General features: G+C 35.8%; 2 protein-coding genes across 2 annotated transcripts; both read right to left on the minus strand.

Annotated features, from left to right (window-relative positions):
* Window positions 1–776: 776 nt before the first annotated feature.
* On the minus strand, window positions 777–1,715 carry LOC108394101 (olfactory receptor 6C2-like). The gene has a single exon (XM_037017147.2). The coding sequence runs from the start codon at window positions 1,713–1,715 to the stop codon at window positions 777–779; it is 939 nt and encodes a 312-aa protein (XP_036873042.2).
* A 16,438-nt stretch (window positions 1,716–18,153) lies between these two features.
* On the minus strand, window positions 18,154–19,083 carry LOC118970527 (olfactory receptor 6C4). Its single transcript, XM_037017153.2, has one exon. It carries the CDS (start codon window positions 19,081–19,083, stop codon window positions 18,154–18,156), a length of 930 nt encoding a protein of 309 aa, XP_036873048.2.
* Window positions 19,084–21,950: the final 2,867 nt, after the last annotated feature.

Consider the following 21,950-nt stretch of genomic DNA (forward strand, 5'->3'; position numbering starts at 1 on the left):
TTTTACAATATGAAGATAAAAACCCCAATTAAAAATGCACATAAGATTTGAACAGGAATTTTGTGAAAGAATGTATACAAATAATAAACACATTAAAAATATGCTCAATAGCATTAGTCATTCAGGATATTCAAATAAAATCCACAATCAGGTGCCACCACAAACATGTGAGAATAGACATAATAAAATAGCATCTAGTCTGAGTCATTGGTAGATACCAGATGACTCAGAGATTCCTCTTGTAGGTACAAAGAAATGAAAACAAATATCTCACAATTGCACAGAAGCTATCCAAATGCCCAGCAACTAGTGAATCAATAAACAAAGTGTATTATATTCATATGATGGAATACTCTTTGTTGGGAAAAGGATTAAGCTACTGATAAGTGTTACAATATGCGTGAACCTCAAAAACATTAGGCAAAATTAAGGAAGATGGGCACAAAATTCTACATGTTATGTGCTTCCATTTACACAAAATGTCCAGAGAAGGCAAAATTCTAGAGACAGAAAACAAATCATTGGTTGTACTGAGCTACAGGATGCAAGTGTTGAATGACTGCCTGTGGCTGTCAGAAAAATGTTTGGTGGGTGATGGAAACATTCTAAAACTGGATTGTGGTGTTTGCCACACAGTTCTATTAATTTACTAGAATTTATTCAATAGTGCTCTTATAGCTGGTGACTTTTATGGTAGTTAAATTATATGTCAGTAAAAATGTTAAAATGGGAATAGAGAGTTTTTTACTTTTTGACCTTTAAAATTCACTAGACTTTCAGTTTTTTGAGAGAGATGCAACCTTTTTGATCATGTCTTTGAAGGCTTGTATCACTTGTTTGTTCCTCAGAGTATAAATGAAGGGATTCATTGCTGGGGCAACTGAAGTCATGAGTACTGACACCATCTTATTCAGAGAGACCAATTCTTCGGCAGGTGGTCTGATATACATAAAGATGCAGCTGCCGTAAGTGATAGAAACCACAATGATATGGGAAGAGCAGGTAGAAAAAGCCTTCTTCCTTTGCTGGGCAGAAGGGAATCTGAGGATGGTTCTGATGATGTGTGTGTAGGACATGGTCACACACACCAAGGTGACAGTGAGTGTCAGCACGGCTGCGACCAAGACAAATCGCTCTATAAACTCTGTGTCAGAGCAGGAGATCTTCAGGACGGGAGCAGCATCACAGCCAAAGTGATCTATGACATTGGAGTCACAAAACTCGAGCCCAGAGACCATGACATAGGGTGGGAGGACAATCATCAGAGCTGACAGGTAACAGCCTGTGAGGAACGTGGTACAGATCCTGCTGTTCATGATGCTCATGTAATGCAGGGGTTTGCAGATGGCCACATAGCGGTCATAGGACATGGCAGTCAGGAGAAAGAACTCAGTCACACCCAGGACGGTAATAAAAAATAACTGAGTGGCACAACTATTGTAGGTAACTGTATTGTCCCCAGTGGCAAGGGTATACAGGTATCTGGGAACACAGACAGTGGTAAAAGAGACTTCTAAAATGGAGAAGTTGCGGAGAAAGAAGTACATAGGAGTTTTAAGGTGGACGTCTACAAAGGTGAGGGTGATGATGGTCAGGTTCCCAATTACACTCAGCAGGTAGGTGATGAACAGAAAGAGGAAGAGCAGAATCTGTAGATTTGGGTCATCTGTCAGTCCTACCAGGATGAATGTTGTTAACACTGTGTAATTTTTCATCACTGACCTCTGACTTCTGCATGTTCTGTTGGTAAAAATAAGGTAGAAATTGGAAATGAAGAGTGTCCAGATGGACTGAAAGTAGGAGTAGCGTGCGAGTTCCAAGCAAGCAGACATCACTTCATTTGATAATGTGGTCGTGTTGGTAACTCATATTACTTCATGATTCAGGCAATAGTATGAACAGAAAGCTGGGGTTAAACATTCTTATCATTATATTAATGATGTCTATGGTACAAGGATTCCTAGATCAAATGGTAAAAAATCCCAAAATAAAACCTGATAATGAAACTCTTTTAGTGGATATCAGCAGTAGAAAAACAAAATCAAAACCCTATTTTGGCCTGCAATTTCCTGTGATTGGCCCCCACACATCTCTCCAAACCCAGCCTTTCTACGGTCTTTCATTCAGGAAGTTACATTTCTCGTGGTCTTTCTCAGTTCCTTCCCTTCATGTGTGTCTATTCTTGATAAATTTTTGTGTTTCTTTGTAATTGTGACCTCCTCAGAGATGAGGCTTTATGCTCTAAGACAAACCTCCTGGGAACTTGGGGTTTTTGTTACTGCATTCTCTTTTTCTTATGGCTCTGACTTACTTTTCACAATTACATATTTTATTTTTAACTTGGTAATTTTTGTCCACTTTCTTGACTGCCCAGCCCAAAAGTATACAGTTCATGTTTGCTTGTTTTTTATTACTCTTAATAAATTGCTAAGCATTATGTCAGGTACTCAGTAAGAATTACATAAATATTTGTTAGGTAAATAAGTAGAACCAAGCATTTTATATGTGAAAATAAATTGTCTGGTTACACATTAAGTGAAACATCATTTATCCCTTTCCATCTAGTCATGTACCTACAAAAGGAAGATGTCATAGACCATCGTTCAACCTACTATTTCGAGAGTAAGAACAGATTGATCTTTTCTTTTACATAAATGATATATTTGGCTGTCTTATTAGTGGCAGGATAATCAATATGTGTCCTGATTCCTAATTACATATTTTCTTTGTTCTACAAATGTGGAAAAAACTTTAGGAATCTATTTTTCCTCCATATTTTCTATATATAATGTTTTCTCTGGTTTCTTCAATAACAAGTTTACCTATTTCTGTTCCTCAGTTTCTACAATTCTGGAAAACTTAATAAGTGAGCCATTTACCATATGAAAGGTCTACCACTTTAGTGCATATGTCTTACTCTTCAGAAAGCTGTTCACAGTTTCCTTATATTGTAGAATCTGAAAGTGAATCAATACTAAGCCTTCAAAAGCTAGAAATAACTTTGAACTATCAATTCTAGAGATATATCACATTATTGAAAAATACATTTCTGATGATGGAGTTCAATTATAAAAGAGGTGCTTCTGGATAAGGAAATCCATTTTATTCTCCCTTCAAATCGTCAAATCTAACTAGAGAAACAGCTAACATTCCTTGAATATTTACTATGTGCAAGATACTGTGCTAAACACTTTACATGGTTTATCACAACTAATCTTTGCAGCCACTCTCTGAGGTATACAGTATTACAATCCACATTTTACAGAGGAGGAACCTGAAGCTGATAGGTTTAGGGAAACTAAAACTAATTGATGTAGGATATCATCCATTTACAGTCTGGTAAATCAGGGATGTGAAAACAGTTTGTTTCTAGAGACTTACTTATTAAATATTTCAAAATAATGCCTTTTAACTTGTTTATTCACCCATGAATAGGCTTTTCATGATTTCGCAAATGGAGATGGCATAGATCATGGCTTTCTCCATTCTCTTGTTTTCACTTATTTTTTGAGTAGATATCCAGTCTTTTATATGATACCAATTTTTCCTACCTGACCAAAGTATCTGTCAGCTATTTGTACTTGAGTTATGCCAATAGTGGGAAGACAATTCCATTTAAACAATCTATAATTAATGACATTGTAGCTATTCAAACATTTTCCATCCATAATCGCTTTCTCCAGAGCTCCTGATTTCTCCCCTCATTTAAATGGACAGGATCCTCCCGGAAGACTCCAATTAGTTTTTTGCAAGAACGGTTTTCACTCAGTTGCTGGAAAATACTTCCTACAGATATCTTTGAAGTGTGTTTTCCCCGAGTCTGGGGAAACATGGCTTTTCCCTTCCCAGTATGGGATGGACTGTGTGTAATTGCACTGTATATCCATTTCCCTGGTTCTTAAACAGCATTAGAGGGAAGTGGCATGGCCGCTGGCTCTTGTCACCTGCTAGCTGGTTCCATCCCAGGTAATGCAGAACCATTCAGACACTGATCACAGGATACCAAATGCTGGAGGAGAGGTCATGTCTCTGGACTCTATCTAGGCTCAGGACCCTGATTCTTCCTATTGAATCTACCTAATTACATCTATTGTTTTTGATCCAGGCTTCTTGTGCCCTCATATGGTACATTCCCAGGTACTCATTTCCCTAGACTATGTGTGCTCTGAGCCTTGAAAATTTTCTTACATTTTTCTCTGTCAGTATTTAATTTTTCTCTGTATCTCAATAAAAAATTAATAAACTCTTGCACAATAGCACACAAATGTCTGAATTGACCAATACCTAATGTGTTTACAGCACAAGTGTTGTAAAACATTAAAGTAAGGTTAGATCCTCAGCTTGGAGATAAAAATTGTGTAGAGGAGAACTCAGGAGGCATTTTCATTGAATTGAAGAGAAAGGGTTTTCTCAGAAGCTTCCATTGGTGGCTGTCTTAAAAAATCATTTGTTTCTATGCTTACCTTTTTTCCTTCCAGGACAGTATTCAAGATCATATTATATATCACAGAACAAGGCAGTATCTCTGAATTATCTGTTGATTCCTTTTCTGGAATATTGTGAACATTACTTGGAACCCAAATTTTATTCTTTTAGTTTCCAGGGGGTGAATATCTGTCAAAACCCACTTCATTACACTCACCTCTCTGATGATCTTTCATGGCTTCTTCTTACAGTTGAATCACAAAGATCCTGAGTGTGACTCAAAGCTGGGTAGGTGTGAGTGACTAGAAACAAGTCAGTGTAGATCTTGTCACATTACTTTTGTGCAACCCCACAATACTACTCACAAAAATTCTGTAAGTTCTTCTTAGTAACCAATGCCCATTAATTCCCAGTCACCTTCCTTCTTCATAAATTTAAAAGAATCAAATTCCAAATATATTATTCCACTCTATCAGTAGGAAAAATGTTCATGTGTTCTGGTTAACTGAGAAGATAGACATGGTAGAAACTGATAGGAACTCTCCCCAGTTTGGTAGATGGATATTTACCTTTCTGAACATGGAGCTGGATCTCCACTGAATTTCATATTTACAAGAACTCCGGTAGTTATATCCTTTGAGTCTGCAACAGGTGTGAGGGGATCAAGTGAGTGAACAAAGAAAAGGTTCCCTTCAGAGTCCAGGTTCAAACATTGCTAATTAATCTACAGTGTAATTGATTTGAATGAACTCTTTGAAATAAAAAGTTTAAACAAATATCACAGGGGTGAGTATCTTTGGGGACAGGAAGATGCCACAATAGGTCATGTGCAAAATATTAGGAACTAGATTAAAAGCAGAAGGCTCGATTCATTTCACATGCATAGGGATTTTTTAGTGTGGCTCCCAAAGGAGGGGGTTTCCCACCCAGGGTAAGTTCCTTATGAATGTACTAAGGCCAAAGGAAAACAATGAAAAGATTTAGAAATGAGAGGGTTTATTCTCGTGGCTCAGTCTCTCCTCACTCCAAATCCGGGCTGCTGGGCTCTCTCTCTCCCTGACATGCCCCACCCCCCTCTAGAAGTAGCCAGAAGTCTGTGGGCAGTTCCTCCATGACTGGCAGGCACCTGACCAATTATGTACTAAGAATGGAAGGCAGGAGAGAATGGGTGTTTCCATTCCACCCCTACCCTCGACTGGTATTCCCATGACGGTCCAGCAGCTCTGCTGCCAGTAAACATTCCATAAATGTGCAAGCATGCTCTTGTTATATACACAATAGGTGCTATTAAGGCCAGATGGAAATCTTGGTTAGGAAGTACCATTTTCCCCACATTCAGTCTGCTCAGAATTCCCCAAGGGTAGCCAGATTGGACTTCATCCCAATGAAGAGAGAGGAAACAGCCCCTACTCTATATTCTAAGATTTCCCTTTGGTGTCCATTATTCATATGAGACATCAAAAATAGGAAGAGGAATTTGGGTTCAGTTTTCTCATTTTTACCTAAATCAAAGTCATTTTCTGTCCATGTTTGTCAAAGTATAAAAAGTTGTAGTTATATAAGGTGATCAAGTCTAGAGAGCTAATGTACAATATAATGACTATAGTCAATGATACTGTATTGAATATTGGAAGATTTCAGATGCTTTCACCACAAACACACACACACAAACACAAAGGTGACTGTGAGGAACTATGTAATTAGTTGACTGTGGGATAGTTTCAGTATGTATACATATTATCAAATCATCATATTGTACACCTTAAATATCTACAATTCTTATTAAAAATAAAGGTCGGTTGCTACACAACCCAAAAAAATCTGAAGGAAATAGTGCAGATTATAATTTTATAACATGACGTCTGTTTTTTCATTAATTTAATACATAAAATTTTATAAAACACTTTTTCTGTTCAGTAAACTACCATGTATTTGAATGGGGTAGGATAAATGTGGCAGTATCTAATGTTTCATTAAACATAATTAATGTTTTAACTTGGTCAATAATATTAATTGAGCTTTTCTTCTTTGCCCTTGTCCTGTGCTAAGTACTTCATGCATGTTGTCTCTTATAATCTTTATAAGAACACTTATGGGTAAGTGAGATGACTCTCCTCATTTTACAGATGAAAAGTTGAGAAGCTGAAAATTGAGAAACTGAATAGTTTTCTCAAAACCATGCTTGCTAAGAGGTAGAGTTTATATTTGAATTTGAAACATGGGTTTGCCATATATACAGTGGCATATATATATATATATATATATACATATATATGTATATACATACATATATATGAAAGCAGGTAATAGTTATATACATATGATGGACTAATCTCACAAACATAATTTTGAGACAAGAATCCAGAGACAGAAATAATACCTACTATACCATCACTTGTAACATACAAATTTTAAAGGGACAGCTGTACTGTAGTGTTTGGAATCCTTCTTACTGTTCTCTTTCAGGATTGCATTGACCACTTGGGGTCTTTGGTAATTCCATACAAGTTTTAGGATTTTTGTCTTCTAATCCTTCATAAATTGCCATTGATATTTTGATAGGGATTGCATTGAATCTTTTTTTCTACTTTTTTATTTTTTCTGAAGTGTAGTTGCTATACAATATTATATTGGTTCCCAGTATACAACACAGTGATTCCAACAGTTACACACATTATTAAATCCTCACCCCACCTAGTGCAGTTACTCTCTGTCAACATAAATGATATTACAGAAACAATGTAAACAATGTCTATATTCTCCATGCTGCACTTCCATTCCCATGAGCAACTTATGAAAGACATTTTTGTGCCTCTTTATCCCTCCCACCCACTCCACACACCCACTCCAACCCCTTCCCCTTGGTAACCACCAGTCACTTCTCAGTGTCTATTAGTCTACCACTGTTTTGTTACATTGACTAGTTAGGTGGTCTGGACAGTAATGCTAAGTCTCCTAATCTATAAGGATGGCATATCTTTCCATTTATTTGTATCTTCTTCAGTTTCTTTCATCAGTGTCTTACAGTTTTCAGTGTACAGACCTTTTCTGGTTACATTTATTCTAAGTTTTTAAAATTCTTTTTGATATAATTGTAAGTGGGATTGTTTTTAAATTTCTTTTTCTGATAGTTCATTATTAATGTATAGTGATGCAACTGATTTTGTGTGTTGATTTTCATCCTGCAACTGTACTGAATTCATTATTTCCAACAGGTTTTTGGTGCAGAGCATTGGGTTTTCTCTGTTTAACGTGTCATCTGTTTAACGTGTAACAGAGACAGTTTTAATTCTCCATTCCAATTTGAACTCCTTTAATTTATCTTTCTTCCATAATTTTTTCGGTGTGATATCCAGTCCTATATTGAATTGGGATGGTGAGGATGGGCATCCTTGTTTTGCTTTCAGTTTTACTTCTTCATTATGATGTTAGCTATGGGCTTTCTGTATATGGCCTTTATTATATTCAGGTATATTCCTTCTACATATACTTGAGATTTTTTTATCATAAACAGATGTTGAGTTTTGTCAAATTTTTTTCTCTGCTGAGATGATCCTATAGTTTTTACTTTTATTCTGTTAATGTAGTGCATTAATTTGAGTGATTTATATTGAATTTACTTGCACCCCAGGGATAAATTCCACTCGGCTACAACATACAATTCGTTTCAGTATGTTTTTAAATTGGGCTTGCCAGTATTTTGTTGAGAAATTTTTTCATCTCTGCTCATCAAGGATATTGGCCTGTAGGTTTATTTTCTTGTGGTATCTTTGTGTGATTTAGGTATCAGGGTAATGCTGATCTCACAAAAATGAGTTTGGAGTGTTCCTCTTCTATTATTTGGATGTTTGAGAAGAATTGTTATTAATTCATCTTTAAATGTTAAGTAGAATTCCCTAGGGAAACCATGTGGTCCTCACCTTTGTTTGCTAAGGTTTTGATTACTGATTCAATCTCCTTATTAGTGATTGATCTGTTTAGATTTTCTATTTCTTCATGATTCATAGTTTGTTTGTTGCTAGGAATTTACCCATTTCTTCTAGGTTGTCCAATGTGTTGCTGAATAATCATTGATAGTAACCTTATGATCCTTTGTTTTTCTGTAATGTCATCTGAAAGATCTTCTCATTCATTTCAAATTTTATTTGAGTCCTCTCTCATTTTTCTTGGTTAGTATATCTAATAGTTTGTCTGTTTTGTGTATCTTTTCAAAAAAAACAGTCTTTTCTATCTTTTCTATTTTTTTCTGGTTTTTATTTATTTTTACTCTGTTCTTTGTTATTTCCCCCTTCTGCTAAATTTGGGCTTAGTTTGTTCTTTTTATTTCCCTAGTTCTTTCAGGTGTAAAGTTAAATTTCTTACATGAGATCTTTCTAGTTTCATAATATAGACATTTTTTTTTGGTATGGACATCCCTCTGAAAACTGCTTTTGCTGCATCCCCTAAGTTTTAGTATGTTGTATTTCTTGTTTTATTTGTCTCAAGGCTTTTTTTGACTTCTTGTTTGATTTCATCTTTGAACTACTGATTGTTCAGTAGTATGTTGTTTAACCTCCACATATTTAAACATAACTTTTTCTCATAGAAAAGAATTCTTGATATTGTTTCAATCTCCTCAAATTTATTAAGACTTGTTGTGTGACCTAACATGCTCCATCTTGGAGAGTGTCCAATTTTCCACGAGAGGAATGTGTATTCTGCCCCTTTTGGATTGAATGTTCTGTACATATCTTTAAATCCATCTGATCAATCATGTATTTTAAGTCCAAAGTTTCCCTATTGATTTTCTGTCATGACTTATCAACTGTTGAAAATGGGGAATTAAGGTCTCCTTCTATTATTATATTTCTGTCTAATTCTCCCAACAGGTCTGTTAATAGTTGCTGTATATATTTAGGTGCTTCTATGTTGGGTGCATACATATTTAGAAATTTTATATGTTCTTGTTAGACTGATGCCTTTATTAGTATATAACAGTATTATTTGTCAGGTTTTTTCCAAAGGCCTATCTGTCTGATATAAATACACATATGTATGACAGCTTTCTTTAGGTTTCTTTTCACATGGAATATCTTTTTCTGTGTTTTCACATTCAGGCTATGTGTGTCCTTAAAGCTAAAGTCAATCTCTTGTAGGCAGAATAAAGTTGGGTCTGTTTTTTAAACCCATACAGTAATTCTATGTTTTTTCATTGGAATATGTGTTCTGCATTTACTTTTAAAGTATTTATTGATAGTAATGGACTTACAATTGCCATTTTGTTATATGTTGCTGGTTGTTTTGTAAATATTTTTTCCCTTTCTTCTTTTTCCCACTTCCTTTGAATTTTGATGATTTTTTGATAGTGATTTGTTTAGGTTCCTTTATCTTTCTCTTCTGTGTATCTATTACAGGATTTTGCTTTGTGGTTACTATAAGGTTTATAAAAAACATCTTTTGTTTTTCTGAGGTTTATAAAAACACATCTTTTTGTTTTTGTTGTAACCATCTACTTCTAGTGGATAACAACTTAAGTTTAAAACCTAACAAAGCCCTAATTTTTGCTCTTCCTTTCAAATAATATGTTTATAAATTTTGATTAGTTCTTTTCCACATGTGGGAATGATTATAGTATTCATTTGACATGAAAATGGATTGACTTTTTCATGTTGCTTTTAGTTTCAGTTCCTCTTCTTATCTTCATTCACTGAAATTTATAATATCTTTGAATATGTAGATTAATAAGTTTCTTAAGTTCCAAAACTGTATGAAAACTGAATGAAACATTAAAGCATGAAAGTATTTAAACAATTATATATGGAGCAGCAGAGCATGTCTATATTCTGATGAAATTAACTTAGAAGTGTGGAACAAATTAATGATGCAACAAAGAGAGATGGAGAACTGCTACTTGAAGAGTTAAATACCATCAAGGTGATAAGAGACTGGCTTCAGAAAATAAGAAAAGAAACAATATTTGTACAGTTTTTATCTCATAAGTACTATTATAAGGGTGTTACATGGCTTATCTAATTTAACCTCACCATCACCTTATGATATTTTATTACTCTTAACCACATCTTACAGAGGAGGAAATTAGGGCACATGTTGGATAAATTACTTGCCCAAGGTTCTTCAGCTAGCAGAAGACAGATATATGACTTGAACCCAGGCAAACTGCTTCTTGCTTCATGTGGTACATCAGCTTCCCTGTGGACATTCAGTCTCAGTAGAGTTGAGGGCATACCTAATGAAAGATTAATTATAAGGTTATAGAAATAAATGCATTAGCTGGTTTAATTGCAACAGGCTCTTACTTTCCCCTGTGTGAGAAATCATGAACCTATAAGCTCTTTCTCAGCACTGAGCTGCCACCATAAGGAAAGGATGATGTGGGCAAAGTTAAACTGTTCATCTTATTGTCTTCAACACAATCTCAGATATTTTTCCTCCAGTGGTCTGCTGGAAGTTCTCCACTCGATTCTCAGATCACAAGGCACACTTGTCCACAGTTGACTCTCAAAATTCGTATTCTGTAGGGGCACAATAGTAGAAAATTTATTCTGCCATGTGAGCAATGACACCCACTCCTTTCATTTTCAACTTTTTGCTCTTTTATTGCTTTAACTGTGTCAATATATTGCTGGATTTATTTAGTTTTGTTTTTAATCTGATTTTAGGTTCTGTCTTTTCTATTATGGTATTCACTGATATATCCTTTTTATAATTACTATTATAGTATAACTAATTTCTACCATCTTATTATACATATTCCAGTTATTTTACATTATAAATTTTTATCTTATCCTACCTTTCATTGGATGGACACTTTTTATTTGTTGATTTAGAAGTTATATACTCTTTTATTTTCAGTTTGGATACCTTAAGATTCATCTTTGTTCCTTTTCATCTAAGGATTATTTAAATTTAACATTTCTATTTAGTTCTTTGATCAAAACAGAATTTTTTCTTTGTACATCATTTTGGTCTTTCTTTACAATGAGCTATGTACATGCTTTCTAGAATTTTAATTCTGATTGGGGATACAGATTTTAATTCTATTATTCTTCTTTGAGTTTTACTTTTAAGAAAGATAAAAATATACTTTGTGTGCTTGATATGTACTATTTTTATTGATATGTTTCATATTATTCATGTGATCCTTCTCGGTTCATTTATCCTATTATTTGTGTATTTTTTTTCCAAGGTGTTTTTGAATAGTTCCTTGTATGGCAAGCCTTCTGAGGTGTTCTTTTACTTTACTGTCACATTTATATATCTGCTTTCTTAAGTGGTATATTTTCCTTATCTAACTACCTATCTATATAAGCTAATATCATTACTGTTTCTTGTTTTCTGTTTTTTTTATTAAGGTATCATTGATATACACTCTTATGGAGGTTTCACATGAGCAAAATTGTGGTTACTTCATTCACCTATATATCGAGTCCCCCCCACGCACACCCCAGTACAGTCACTGTCCATCAGTGTAGTAAGATTCTATAGAGACACTACTTGTCTTTCCTGTTGGCCATCTGAATTTCTTCTTTGGAGAAGTGTCTGTTCAGATCCTCCACACATTTTTTAATCAGATTATTTGCTTTTTGGGTGTTGAAGTGTGTGAATTCTTTATATATTTTGGATGTTAACACCTTCTTGAACATGTCATTTATGAATATATTTTCTCAGACTGTATGGTGCCTTTTTGTTCTATGGATGGTATCCCTTGCTGTATAGAAGCTTTTTAGTTTGATATAGTCCCATTTGTTCATTTTTGCCTTTGGTTCCCTTGCCTGAGGAAGTGTGTTCAGGAAAAAGTTGCTCATCTTTCTATTCAAGAGAGCTTTACCTGTTTTCTTCTCAGAGTTTTATGGTTTCATGACTTACACTCAGGTCTTTTAGCCATTTTGAGTTTACTTTTGTGTATGGAGTTAGACAGTAAACCAGTTTAATTCTCTTGTATGTAGCTATTCAGTGTTGCCAACACCAGTTGTTGAAGAGGCTCTTATTTTCCCACTGTAGGTAGTCCTATGTTGGGCTCATAGGTATTTGTAATGGTTATACCCTCTTGTTGGACTGACTCCTTTATCATTATGTAATGTCTTTCTTTGTCTCTTGTTACTTTCTTTGTTTTGAAGTCTATTTTGTCTGACACAAGTACTGCAACACCTGCTTTTTTCTCGCTATTGTTTGTATGAAATATCTTTTTTAATCCCTTCATTTTTAGTCTGTGTATGTCTTTGGGTTTGAAGTGAGTCTCTTGTAAGCAGCACATAGATAGGTCTTGCTTTTGTATCCATTCTGTAACTCTATGTCTTTTGATTGGTTCATTCAGTCCACTTACATTAAGGGTGATTATCGATACATATGTACTTATTGCCACTGCAGGCTTTAGATTAGTGGTTTCCAAAGGTTCAAGAGCAGTTTCTTTACTATCTAACAGTGGAACGCGACTTGCTTTGTTCATTAGTTCAAACACAATATAAAGGTTCTGCTCTTTTTCTCCCTTCTTTTCCTTCCTTCTCCATTTTTTACTTATTAGGTGTCATATTCTGTAGTCCTTGTATATCCATGACTGACTTTGTGGGTAGCTGTTTTAATTTTGCATTTGCTTATTAATTAATTTGTCTTCTTCCTTTGCTGGTGTTTTCTCTTCTCTGGTGACAGTTATTTAGTCTTAGGAGCACTTCCATCTAGAGCAGTCCTTTCAAAAAACACTGTAGGGATGGTTTGTGGGAGGTACATTTCCTCAACTGTTACTCAACTGGAAATTGATTAATTTCTCCTTCAAATGTAAATGGTAATATTGCCAGTAGCTTATTCTTTGTTTGAGGCCCTTCTGTTTCATTGCACTGAATATATCATGCCACTCCCTTCTGGCCTGTAACATTTCTGCTGAGAAGTCTGGTGATAGCATGATGGCTTTTCCTTTGTGTGTGATCTTTTTTTCTTTCTGGCTGTTTTTAATACTATGTCCTTGTCCTTTTTCTTTACTATTTTAATTATTATACATCTTGGTGTTGTCTTCCTTGGTTCCCTTGTGTTGTCAGATCTGCACTTCCATGGCCTGAGAGACTATCTCCTTTCCCAGATTGTGAAGTTTTCAGCAATTATTTCTTCAAAGATACTTTGTATCCTTTTCTCTTTCTCTTTTTATTCTGGTATCCCTATAATGCAAATATTGTCCTATGTAGATTTGTCACAGAGTTGTATTATTATCCTTTCATTCCTAGTGATCCTTTTTTTCTCTCTGCCTCAGCTTCTTTGTGTTTCTGTTCTCTAATTTCTATTCAATTTACCATCTCCTCTACTTCTTCTAGTCTGATTTTAAATCCCTCCATTGTATGTTTCATTTACATACTGTATTTTGCAAAGTATCTATCTCTTTCTTGAAGTTGTCCCTGAGATCTTGAATATTTTTCTTTTGCTCGGTGAGCATGTTATGATTTTTACTTTGAATTCTTTAACAAGAAGATTGGTAATTTCAGTTTCAGTTAGCCCTTTTTCTGGTGTTTGAGTGATTTTGGTTTGAACATGGTTCTTTTGCTCCTTCATATTTCTAATGAATAATATGGAAGAATAACTTTGTGTTGATAGTGCTCCCCAGTGCCCAGAAGCTCTATTCTCTGGTGCTGCCCAGCACCTGGAGCTATGGCGGGAGTCACAGGTGAGCAGTGCCAGTGCCTGCAGGGAGGAGGGATCCCTTTCCTGGTTCCTGGCCACAGTGCCTGCCTCCACTGCCAGGGCCAGTGGGTTGAGTGCATAGAGAGGAGTCCGTGTGTTATGCCCCTACAGCTGCTCTAGGAAGGGCTGCCTCCAGATGCTTGGCATGATGGTGGGGGCAGCAGGTTTGTGAGCAAGTGCTGGCTGGTAGAAAGGAGTCACAGGTTGCATACCACAATGGGGGGCCTCGGTGCTGTGATGCCATCCTGAGAGATGGAGTGCCTAAAGCTCCTGAAAGGTCCCAACCTACTGTGATGAGTGTGCTGGGATGATTTGGCCACCTGCCTTTTCTCTTGAGCAGCAAGCTCTGTGTAATCCTTGACCCTTTAGCAGCCCTGTTGCTTTTGAGAAGTCTTTTAAAGTGCCCGCCTTTCTTTTACCCCCAAGTGGCCAGTTGTGGGTACTTATTCTCCACAAGTGACTGGAATCTAAATCTCTTCAAGTAGTCCACCTGTCTTTGCTTTCCAACCCTCTAATCTCCAGAGTACTATGCAATGTGGGTTCATGCTCCCAGAGTAGGTCCTCAGGGGTGGGTATTTAGCCATCCTTGACTTCTACTCCTTACCTACTCCATTTCTCTTCCTCCTGCCAGTGAGCTGGAGTGGGGGGAGAGGGGAGGGTTTGGGTTCTGTCAGATCATGGATTTGCTACTTTACCCTTTTCTGTGAGATCTTCTCTTTTCCCCAGATGTAAGCCGTAAGCCATCTGTTGCAATGTTCTTTCTGGTCACTCTTTTGGGATTAGTTGTATTGGCTGTATTTTTGCATTATATATGGTATTGGGAGGCAGTTTCTGCCTCACTTACCACACTGCCATCTTTTTCCCCCTAGAAAGCTATTTTCTGTTTTCTAATCATTTTATTATGTTGCAGTATGGGAGATTGTACTAGATCTGATATTCTAGCCCACTCTTTTTGTTGTGGTTCTATCTCTTCTTGTATCAGCCTCATGTTTTGTTCTTTATTACATTTATTGTGTTTTATAGCAGTTTTTTTACCTCATTAAATTTACAATGTTTTGTCTTTCATTTTAACAGTATCATTCTTATATTTTTTAGGGAAAATACTGTGTTTTAAAATTCTTGATGTTTCTGTTCTGATAATTCTTCTTTGCATCATATGTTTTTCTGGTATATGATCTTGTGTGTTCCCTACCTGATACATATGTTACTCAGATGGGTGGGTTTTTGGCTTCTGAACTCATGACGTCTCTATATCTTTGGCTATATTGTGTAGTGATGAGCATGGGCAGAAGCTTATGTCCTGGTTTATGACCTTCTGGATAAATTTAAAGATGATCCTTAGGCTAGATAGCCCAAGTCATTTTAGAACTCTTCTTACCTTACTTGATTAAAAAAAATACTCATTATTAATTTTGTTTTGGATTTTATTTTAAAGTCTAATAAATAAGTAGCACTGGGAGAAGACTACCTGTTTAGATTTGTAATCCATAAACCTACAACCACTGGTGGCCAAGGGAGACAGGATAGAGGAATGAATACCTAAATGTGGCAAATCATCCCTTACTTGTTTTAATTATTTCCTCACTCTGATCTTATCCTGAATATATTAAGAGGTAAAGCTGTTTCTTTTGATTCTTGTCTACAGTAGTGTGAGGAGGGAAAAAACACACCAGCTTACACATTTAGACACTGAATATTCCAATCGTTCAGGTTCAGAATCAGTAACTCATTCTTTTGCTTATCTATGAGTTGGATTACCTTCCAAATATATACTAACTTAAAGCCAGCATAGGTGAACACATTCACAAGAGCATGACTGGTCTTTTTTGGGGAGACAAGCTCATTTTGAAGGTGATATATTCCAAAATTCATTTCTAAATGTTTATGTTCACAAAGGCTGAGAGAAGCCCTGGCTAGTGTTCTGAAAGTTGGAATGACACCAACTATTCTTACTTCTTACCATTTGTTCCATACTCAGAGTTATCCAGGGCACATGGAGTTGACCATAGCCCAGTTCTAACATCTGCTTGCAAGTGTTCTTACTGACTTTATCTGAACTCTGGGTAAGATCTTCATTGCTCTGGCCATCTGAGAACGCAACTGGACATGAGAAGAGTGGACACATGTGGGCCTTGCAGCAGAAGGATTTCAGATAGAGTGGCCAACATTTTTACAATTCCATTTGTAATAGACCAATCAATTTAATACCTGCTCTTACGAGTGGAATCCATTTTCTTGAAAAGAATACTATTTACAGTTATCATACTATAATAATGGGTATCATTTATTAAACAAATATTAAATCCTGGCTTGCAAAATATTTTATACCCATAATCTCATTTAATGTTCAAAACTATCCTTAAGATAGACACTATTATTATCCACATTTTAGAGGGGAAAAATGAACCTTAGAGAGGTCAAATAACTTTCACAAACTCTGGTAGAGGATTGAGGATCTGGAATTTGGGTTAAAGCCTGTATATTAACCACTATATTTCATTGTCTTCCATTTCACCATAGGTTTTGGTAGAAATGTGACTTTGGGGACACTTAATCATTCATGCTGGCTGTTTAAGAACATTTCTATTGACGATATCTCAGAGAATTAGAAATAAATTAAAAGTCATCACTAATCTATAGCTTAGTCACCAAGGAAGCCTAGGTTTTCAACATAGCAATGGCTTTATAAAAAAGTACTTGTATTAACAATTTTCACTCTTCAGTATTTTCTGTGGTTCTAGAAATTTTCCCTCATGATCAGTCCAATATGGTTTGTTTTTTAATTGCCTTGGAAACATCACTCCACTCAAGGATATTAACACATATAAAGCATGCAGATACACTAAATGATGTTCCACTTGTACTCCAAATACAATGTATTAAGATATTACTAAACTGTGTGTAAGTACTTTGGTCTCCAAAGTGAACTTTGTTTCATTGAAATTGAGGCCCTATGGTAACCTATTTAAATTCAAGTTTTATTACCTTGAATCTATGTGCAGAGTTGTTGGTAAGGTAATCTATTCCCAGTTGGTTGTTAAGACTCTTAATTTTAAACATTCTAGATATAAAATTCTATTGACATTTTATATTCATTTTTGCCTTATGAAACAGGGATCCATGTTTTAGGTAAAAACAAAAGCCAAAGTTTGTGGAAAAGTTAAAGGAATGGAGCCTTATCACAGATTTTGTCCTTCCTAATATTCTATAAAACTAAGCAAAGAGATGAAAACAAAGTCATAATAGAAAAAGTATACAAAATCTACCAAAAAGAGAATTGGGAGATCTCAGCCATTAACTTAAAAAGATGTCAGCTAAGAAAAACAACAGATCCTGACTAGGAAAATGAGAGGCTTCTAACTTCCTCTGTGGAAGCATCTTCTAATCATAACTTATAGAAAATGGTTGTGTCAGTTGACAAAATCTTGAGAGATTTCACCTCCTTTGGAGAAAAGTGACCAAATGTATGTACTTATAACTTTCCTTTATGAAACGATGGGATTCGTAATGACTACAGTTGAAAGATAAATGAAAAAAAGGAAGAAAATTAAAACTATTGACACTTTGATAAAAGCTGTCTCCCAGGTTCCATGATAAAGAAGAATGCCAATGTTATATTTCCTCAAAACAATGCTGATAATATCATGTCCTTTCTTAAAACTTCTTTTGATTTTTAGTTCTAAAAAATACTAAATTTGTAATTAAATACTTTCATGATTTGGCCTCTGTTTCACACTCCAAATTCTTATCTTCCTATTCTTCTAAATAAGCAATGTTTTGCCTATTAATTTTCAAGGCATTTCTGGAATACAGTTAATTCTTTCCAACTTTAATTTATAGATTCTCATTCATCCTTCTCTAATAACATTTACCATGTTATTTTGTTTCTTATAAACTTATTACATAAACTAAAGTTTATATCACACAAAGGTGTAGATTCCTTGAAATTAGGACACATTTCTTTCATGCTTTTATCTTTAAAGGCAAGTTCAATACTTGAAATATTGGAAACTCAATACATATTTACTAAGTGAAATGCATTTTTAATGAAAGGTATTCTGTTTTTTAAAGCTTTACAATCTTTTTGACGGTGTCCTTGAAAGCTTGCTTCACTTGCTGATTTCTTAGAGTGTAAATGAAGGGGTTTAACAAGGGCGTAATTGAAGTAATGAGCACAGCTATTCCTTTGTTGAAATCACCTTCTTCTTTTGCAGAAGGATTAACATACATAAACATGCAGCTGCCATAAGAGAGGGAGATGACAATCATGTGGGAGGAACAAGTAGAAAAAGCTTTTGACCTTTGCTGGGCAGAAGGGATCCTCAAAATGGTCCTGATAATGTATGTATAAGAAATTGTCACCAACACCAGTGTTACCACTAGAGTCATAACTGCCACGAAGAGGACTGTCACTTCTAAGAGGCTTGTGTCTGAGCAGGCAAGCTCCAGGAGGGGACCATAGTCACAGTAATAGTGATTCAGAACATTGGAGGCACAGAAATCTACCTGGCTCATCAGGATGATTGGGGGCACAATTGCTAGCAATCCCCCCAACCAGGAGCAGAACACGAGTAGTATGCAGATCCCGCTGTTCATGATGGTCACGTAATGCAGGGGTTTGCAGATAGCCACGTAACGGTCATAGGACATAGAGGCCAGGAGGTAAAATTCTGTTGCCCCGAGAAATATAGCAAAAAAGTACTGAATGAAGCAGCCAGCAAAGCTGATGGCTTTATTTCCTGTTGCCATGCTGGTCAGAAATCTTGGAATGAAAATGGATGTGAATGAGATTTCTAATAAGGAGAAATTCTGGAGGAAGTAATACATGGGGGTCTGGAGGTGAGGATCTACTAGAGTGAGAATGATGATAGTCAGATTTCCTAGAACACTTAGCATGTACATGAGGAACAGAAAGATGAATATCACCACCTGGAATTTGGGTTGATTTGTGAGACCCAAAAGAATAAACTCGGTAAATATTGTCCTATTTTTCATTCTTGACCGCTAGTAGACCTAAAGAGAAAAGATGAGAATGATGAAAACTGGAGTTTCTCAGGGTAGGAGAGATAGAACTAATTTTAATGAACAGAATAATAACATATATTACTTTCCATCCAATTGGCTTAAATTGGCATTCTTTTGGACTTGACTTGGCTCCATGGAAGCCCCATAGCTTCTGTGTAAAGGAACATATTCTTAAAGTCTTCATAAATCTTCAAGTCAATATATTCCTGGACAATTAATAGAAGCTATCATGGAATAATTACTCAGATATTTTTTCAGAAAAATACATTTTTCAACCCATCCTTTCCTCCTCAAATGCTTATGAATTTGACACTTCCCTCTAACTCTAATAATCTCTCATACTTCTGTGAGATATAGATGCAGAGATATAGAAACATCTCTCTTATTTGTTTTCTGTGCTTGCCTTTTCTCTCCTTGAGCTTTTTTCCCATTCTATGTCTTTTTCCCCTCCTCATACTATATGGGCTTCCCTGGATACCTGCCATAGATCCTCTCTCCATGTCTCTCCAAACCTGTGACTTCTTTGATTCAGCATCTAAAAGGAACTTCCCCACAAAGATAATGCTGATGGTCTTGATGCATAATTGATATTTTCCTACACACTTACTTCTTTTATAGGATGAATTTGTAATAGAGCTTTAAGACTTTAAGGTTTTTGGTTCAGTACAATCTCATTTTATGTTGTCAGCCTTTTTGACAACATGAACCAGGCTTAGGATTTAAAAAATTGTATTAACTGGCATTTTCTTATATATTTCTCTGCCACATTTAAGTCTGATTTAGGATATATCTCTGAAAATAGAGATGTTGAGATAGCCACAGGCAGTATCTCAGAGTAGATTTTGGTCAAAGTCTTAAAGAATTCTTAATGGCAAGCTAAGGATGACAATTTATCATGCCTTAAACTTCCTGTCCTCCAATTTTGGCACACAGAAACCAGGAAGAGGGGCATTCATGTTTCTGACTATAAGAGTCCTTTGCAGATAAATCAATAATTTCAAAGAAGGAAACTTTACTGGTGGTGTTCTGTGTACATTTCTAAATTTTTCTGATTAAGGGGAAAAGGCAATGTAAAATGCTCCCTATTCACATGCATTCAGTTCAAAAAAATATCCTCACAATTATTCTTGTCAATCTTGCTATTATTCCATACAGCTTTTGGAGGCACTAGGTGGTATTAAACACTGACCTCCATCCCCTTCCATCCCTTCCATCCCTGTTTGTACTGACCTGTGTTCTTTGGCAAGTATTGCATTTTTCATCAAAGTTTTCACGATTGATTTCATGATCCGCATATACAGAATAATAACATCAGTAACTTTAGAAATATACAGTAAACTCACACTTTACAATCTGAATGACTGAAGCAGGAAGTTTATCCTGTTGTTCCTAAGGGGTAAGCCAATAATGAGGTGTGCTACGTGAGTCTCTGAGTATCATGCTTTCCATTGGCTTCCATATCCATTCTACTTTTCCCTCCCTCCCTCCCACTCTCTCTCTCTTTCTCTTTCTTTCTGTGTCCAGGAGTCACTAGCCACATATGGCTAAATTTATTTAATTGAGTAAAAATCGTACAATGTTACATTAGTTTCCGGTGGACAACATAGTAAGTCAATATTTTCCTACGTTGTGAAATGCTCACCATGATGAGTGTAGTTACCCTCTGTCACCATACAAAATTATTACAATATTATGGACTATATTCCCTATGCTGGATATTGCAGCCCCATGACTTATTTTATACCTTGAAGTTTTTTCTTCTTGATTCCCTTCACCTCTTTTGTCTATCTTCCTATCCCACTCACTCTGGCAATCATCAGTTTGTTCTCTGTATCTATGAGTCTCTCTGTTTTGTTTTGTTTGTTCATTTGCTTTGATTTTTAGAGTCTACATGTGAGAATTCTATCCCTTTTTTAATGGAAGTACCCAAGCTGTGAAACTTAACCACAGAGGAGGAGTATTACATTCCATTCTATGAATCCAAACCAGGATCAAATCGTAGTTCTGGAGAGAATGCCCTTCACATATACAGGAAAAAATAAAAAAACAAATAAACAAGCAAATAACATCCCTCCCCTCAGCATGACATAATCAGCAGAGAAGCTGAAAATTCCTTATTATTTCTGTTCTAAGAAAGACTATTTTGAAGTCCTTACAAGGCAGAGCATGGGCTTCTTTGTAGTTTCTCTATTAGCCAGAGTGACACAGGTTTTATCTGCTCTTTTTAGAACAGGCACATGGGGATCAATTTCCTGAAGGAGTTAAAGAAGCCCTATGGATCCAAGTTCAAAAGGTGCAGATGAGCCTCAATTGTTGACAACTTTGAGAACAAGTTGTAAACATATGATTGGGGAAAGAAGGTCCAGAGAGATCACAATAAGGGGTCCATGAGAGAATCTGCCTCAGCCATGAGGTCTGTGAAGTTGAGAGCAATGGAGTGAGGCCCCTGGGGTTTGGTATGCATGCCTTAGTCATTGATACTATTTTTTTCTTCCTTTCATAACTCAATCTGGCCTGTGCTCAAACCTGATAAAAATAAATGTAACTTCACAGTGGATTACCATAATTTAACACCATCATATCCTCTACTAAGATCTGCATGCCTAAAATTATTGAAATTATTTCTCTATCCAATGAGCAACTGGAAAATATTAGCAACAAGCTAATTTACTCTATACATAGCCTTACATCCTTTCAAAGCAATTTGGCTTCTCCTTTGAAGGACCAATACATTTTCATTCATCTCCCCATGGGATATTTCAATAACTGTACCAATGTATATATCTTTGCAGGCAAGATTGTAACCACATCTACCTTATTACAGTAACATAGGTATA

This window comes from Manis javanica, chromosome 10 (assembly GCF_040802235.1).
Source record: "Manis javanica isolate MJ-LG chromosome 10, MJ_LKY, whole genome shotgun sequence".
Classification (NCBI taxonomy): domain Eukaryota; kingdom Metazoa; phylum Chordata; class Mammalia; order Pholidota; family Manidae; genus Manis; species Manis javanica.

Coding starts and splice junctions, on each gene's coding strand:
- LOC118970527 (XM_037017153.2), bottom strand. CDS start 19,083: ATGAAAAATAGGACAATATTTACCGAGTTTATTCTTTTGGGTCTCACA.
- LOC108394101 (XM_037017147.2), bottom strand. CDS start 1,715: ATGAAAAATTACACAGTGTTAACAACATTCATCCTGGTAGGACTGACA.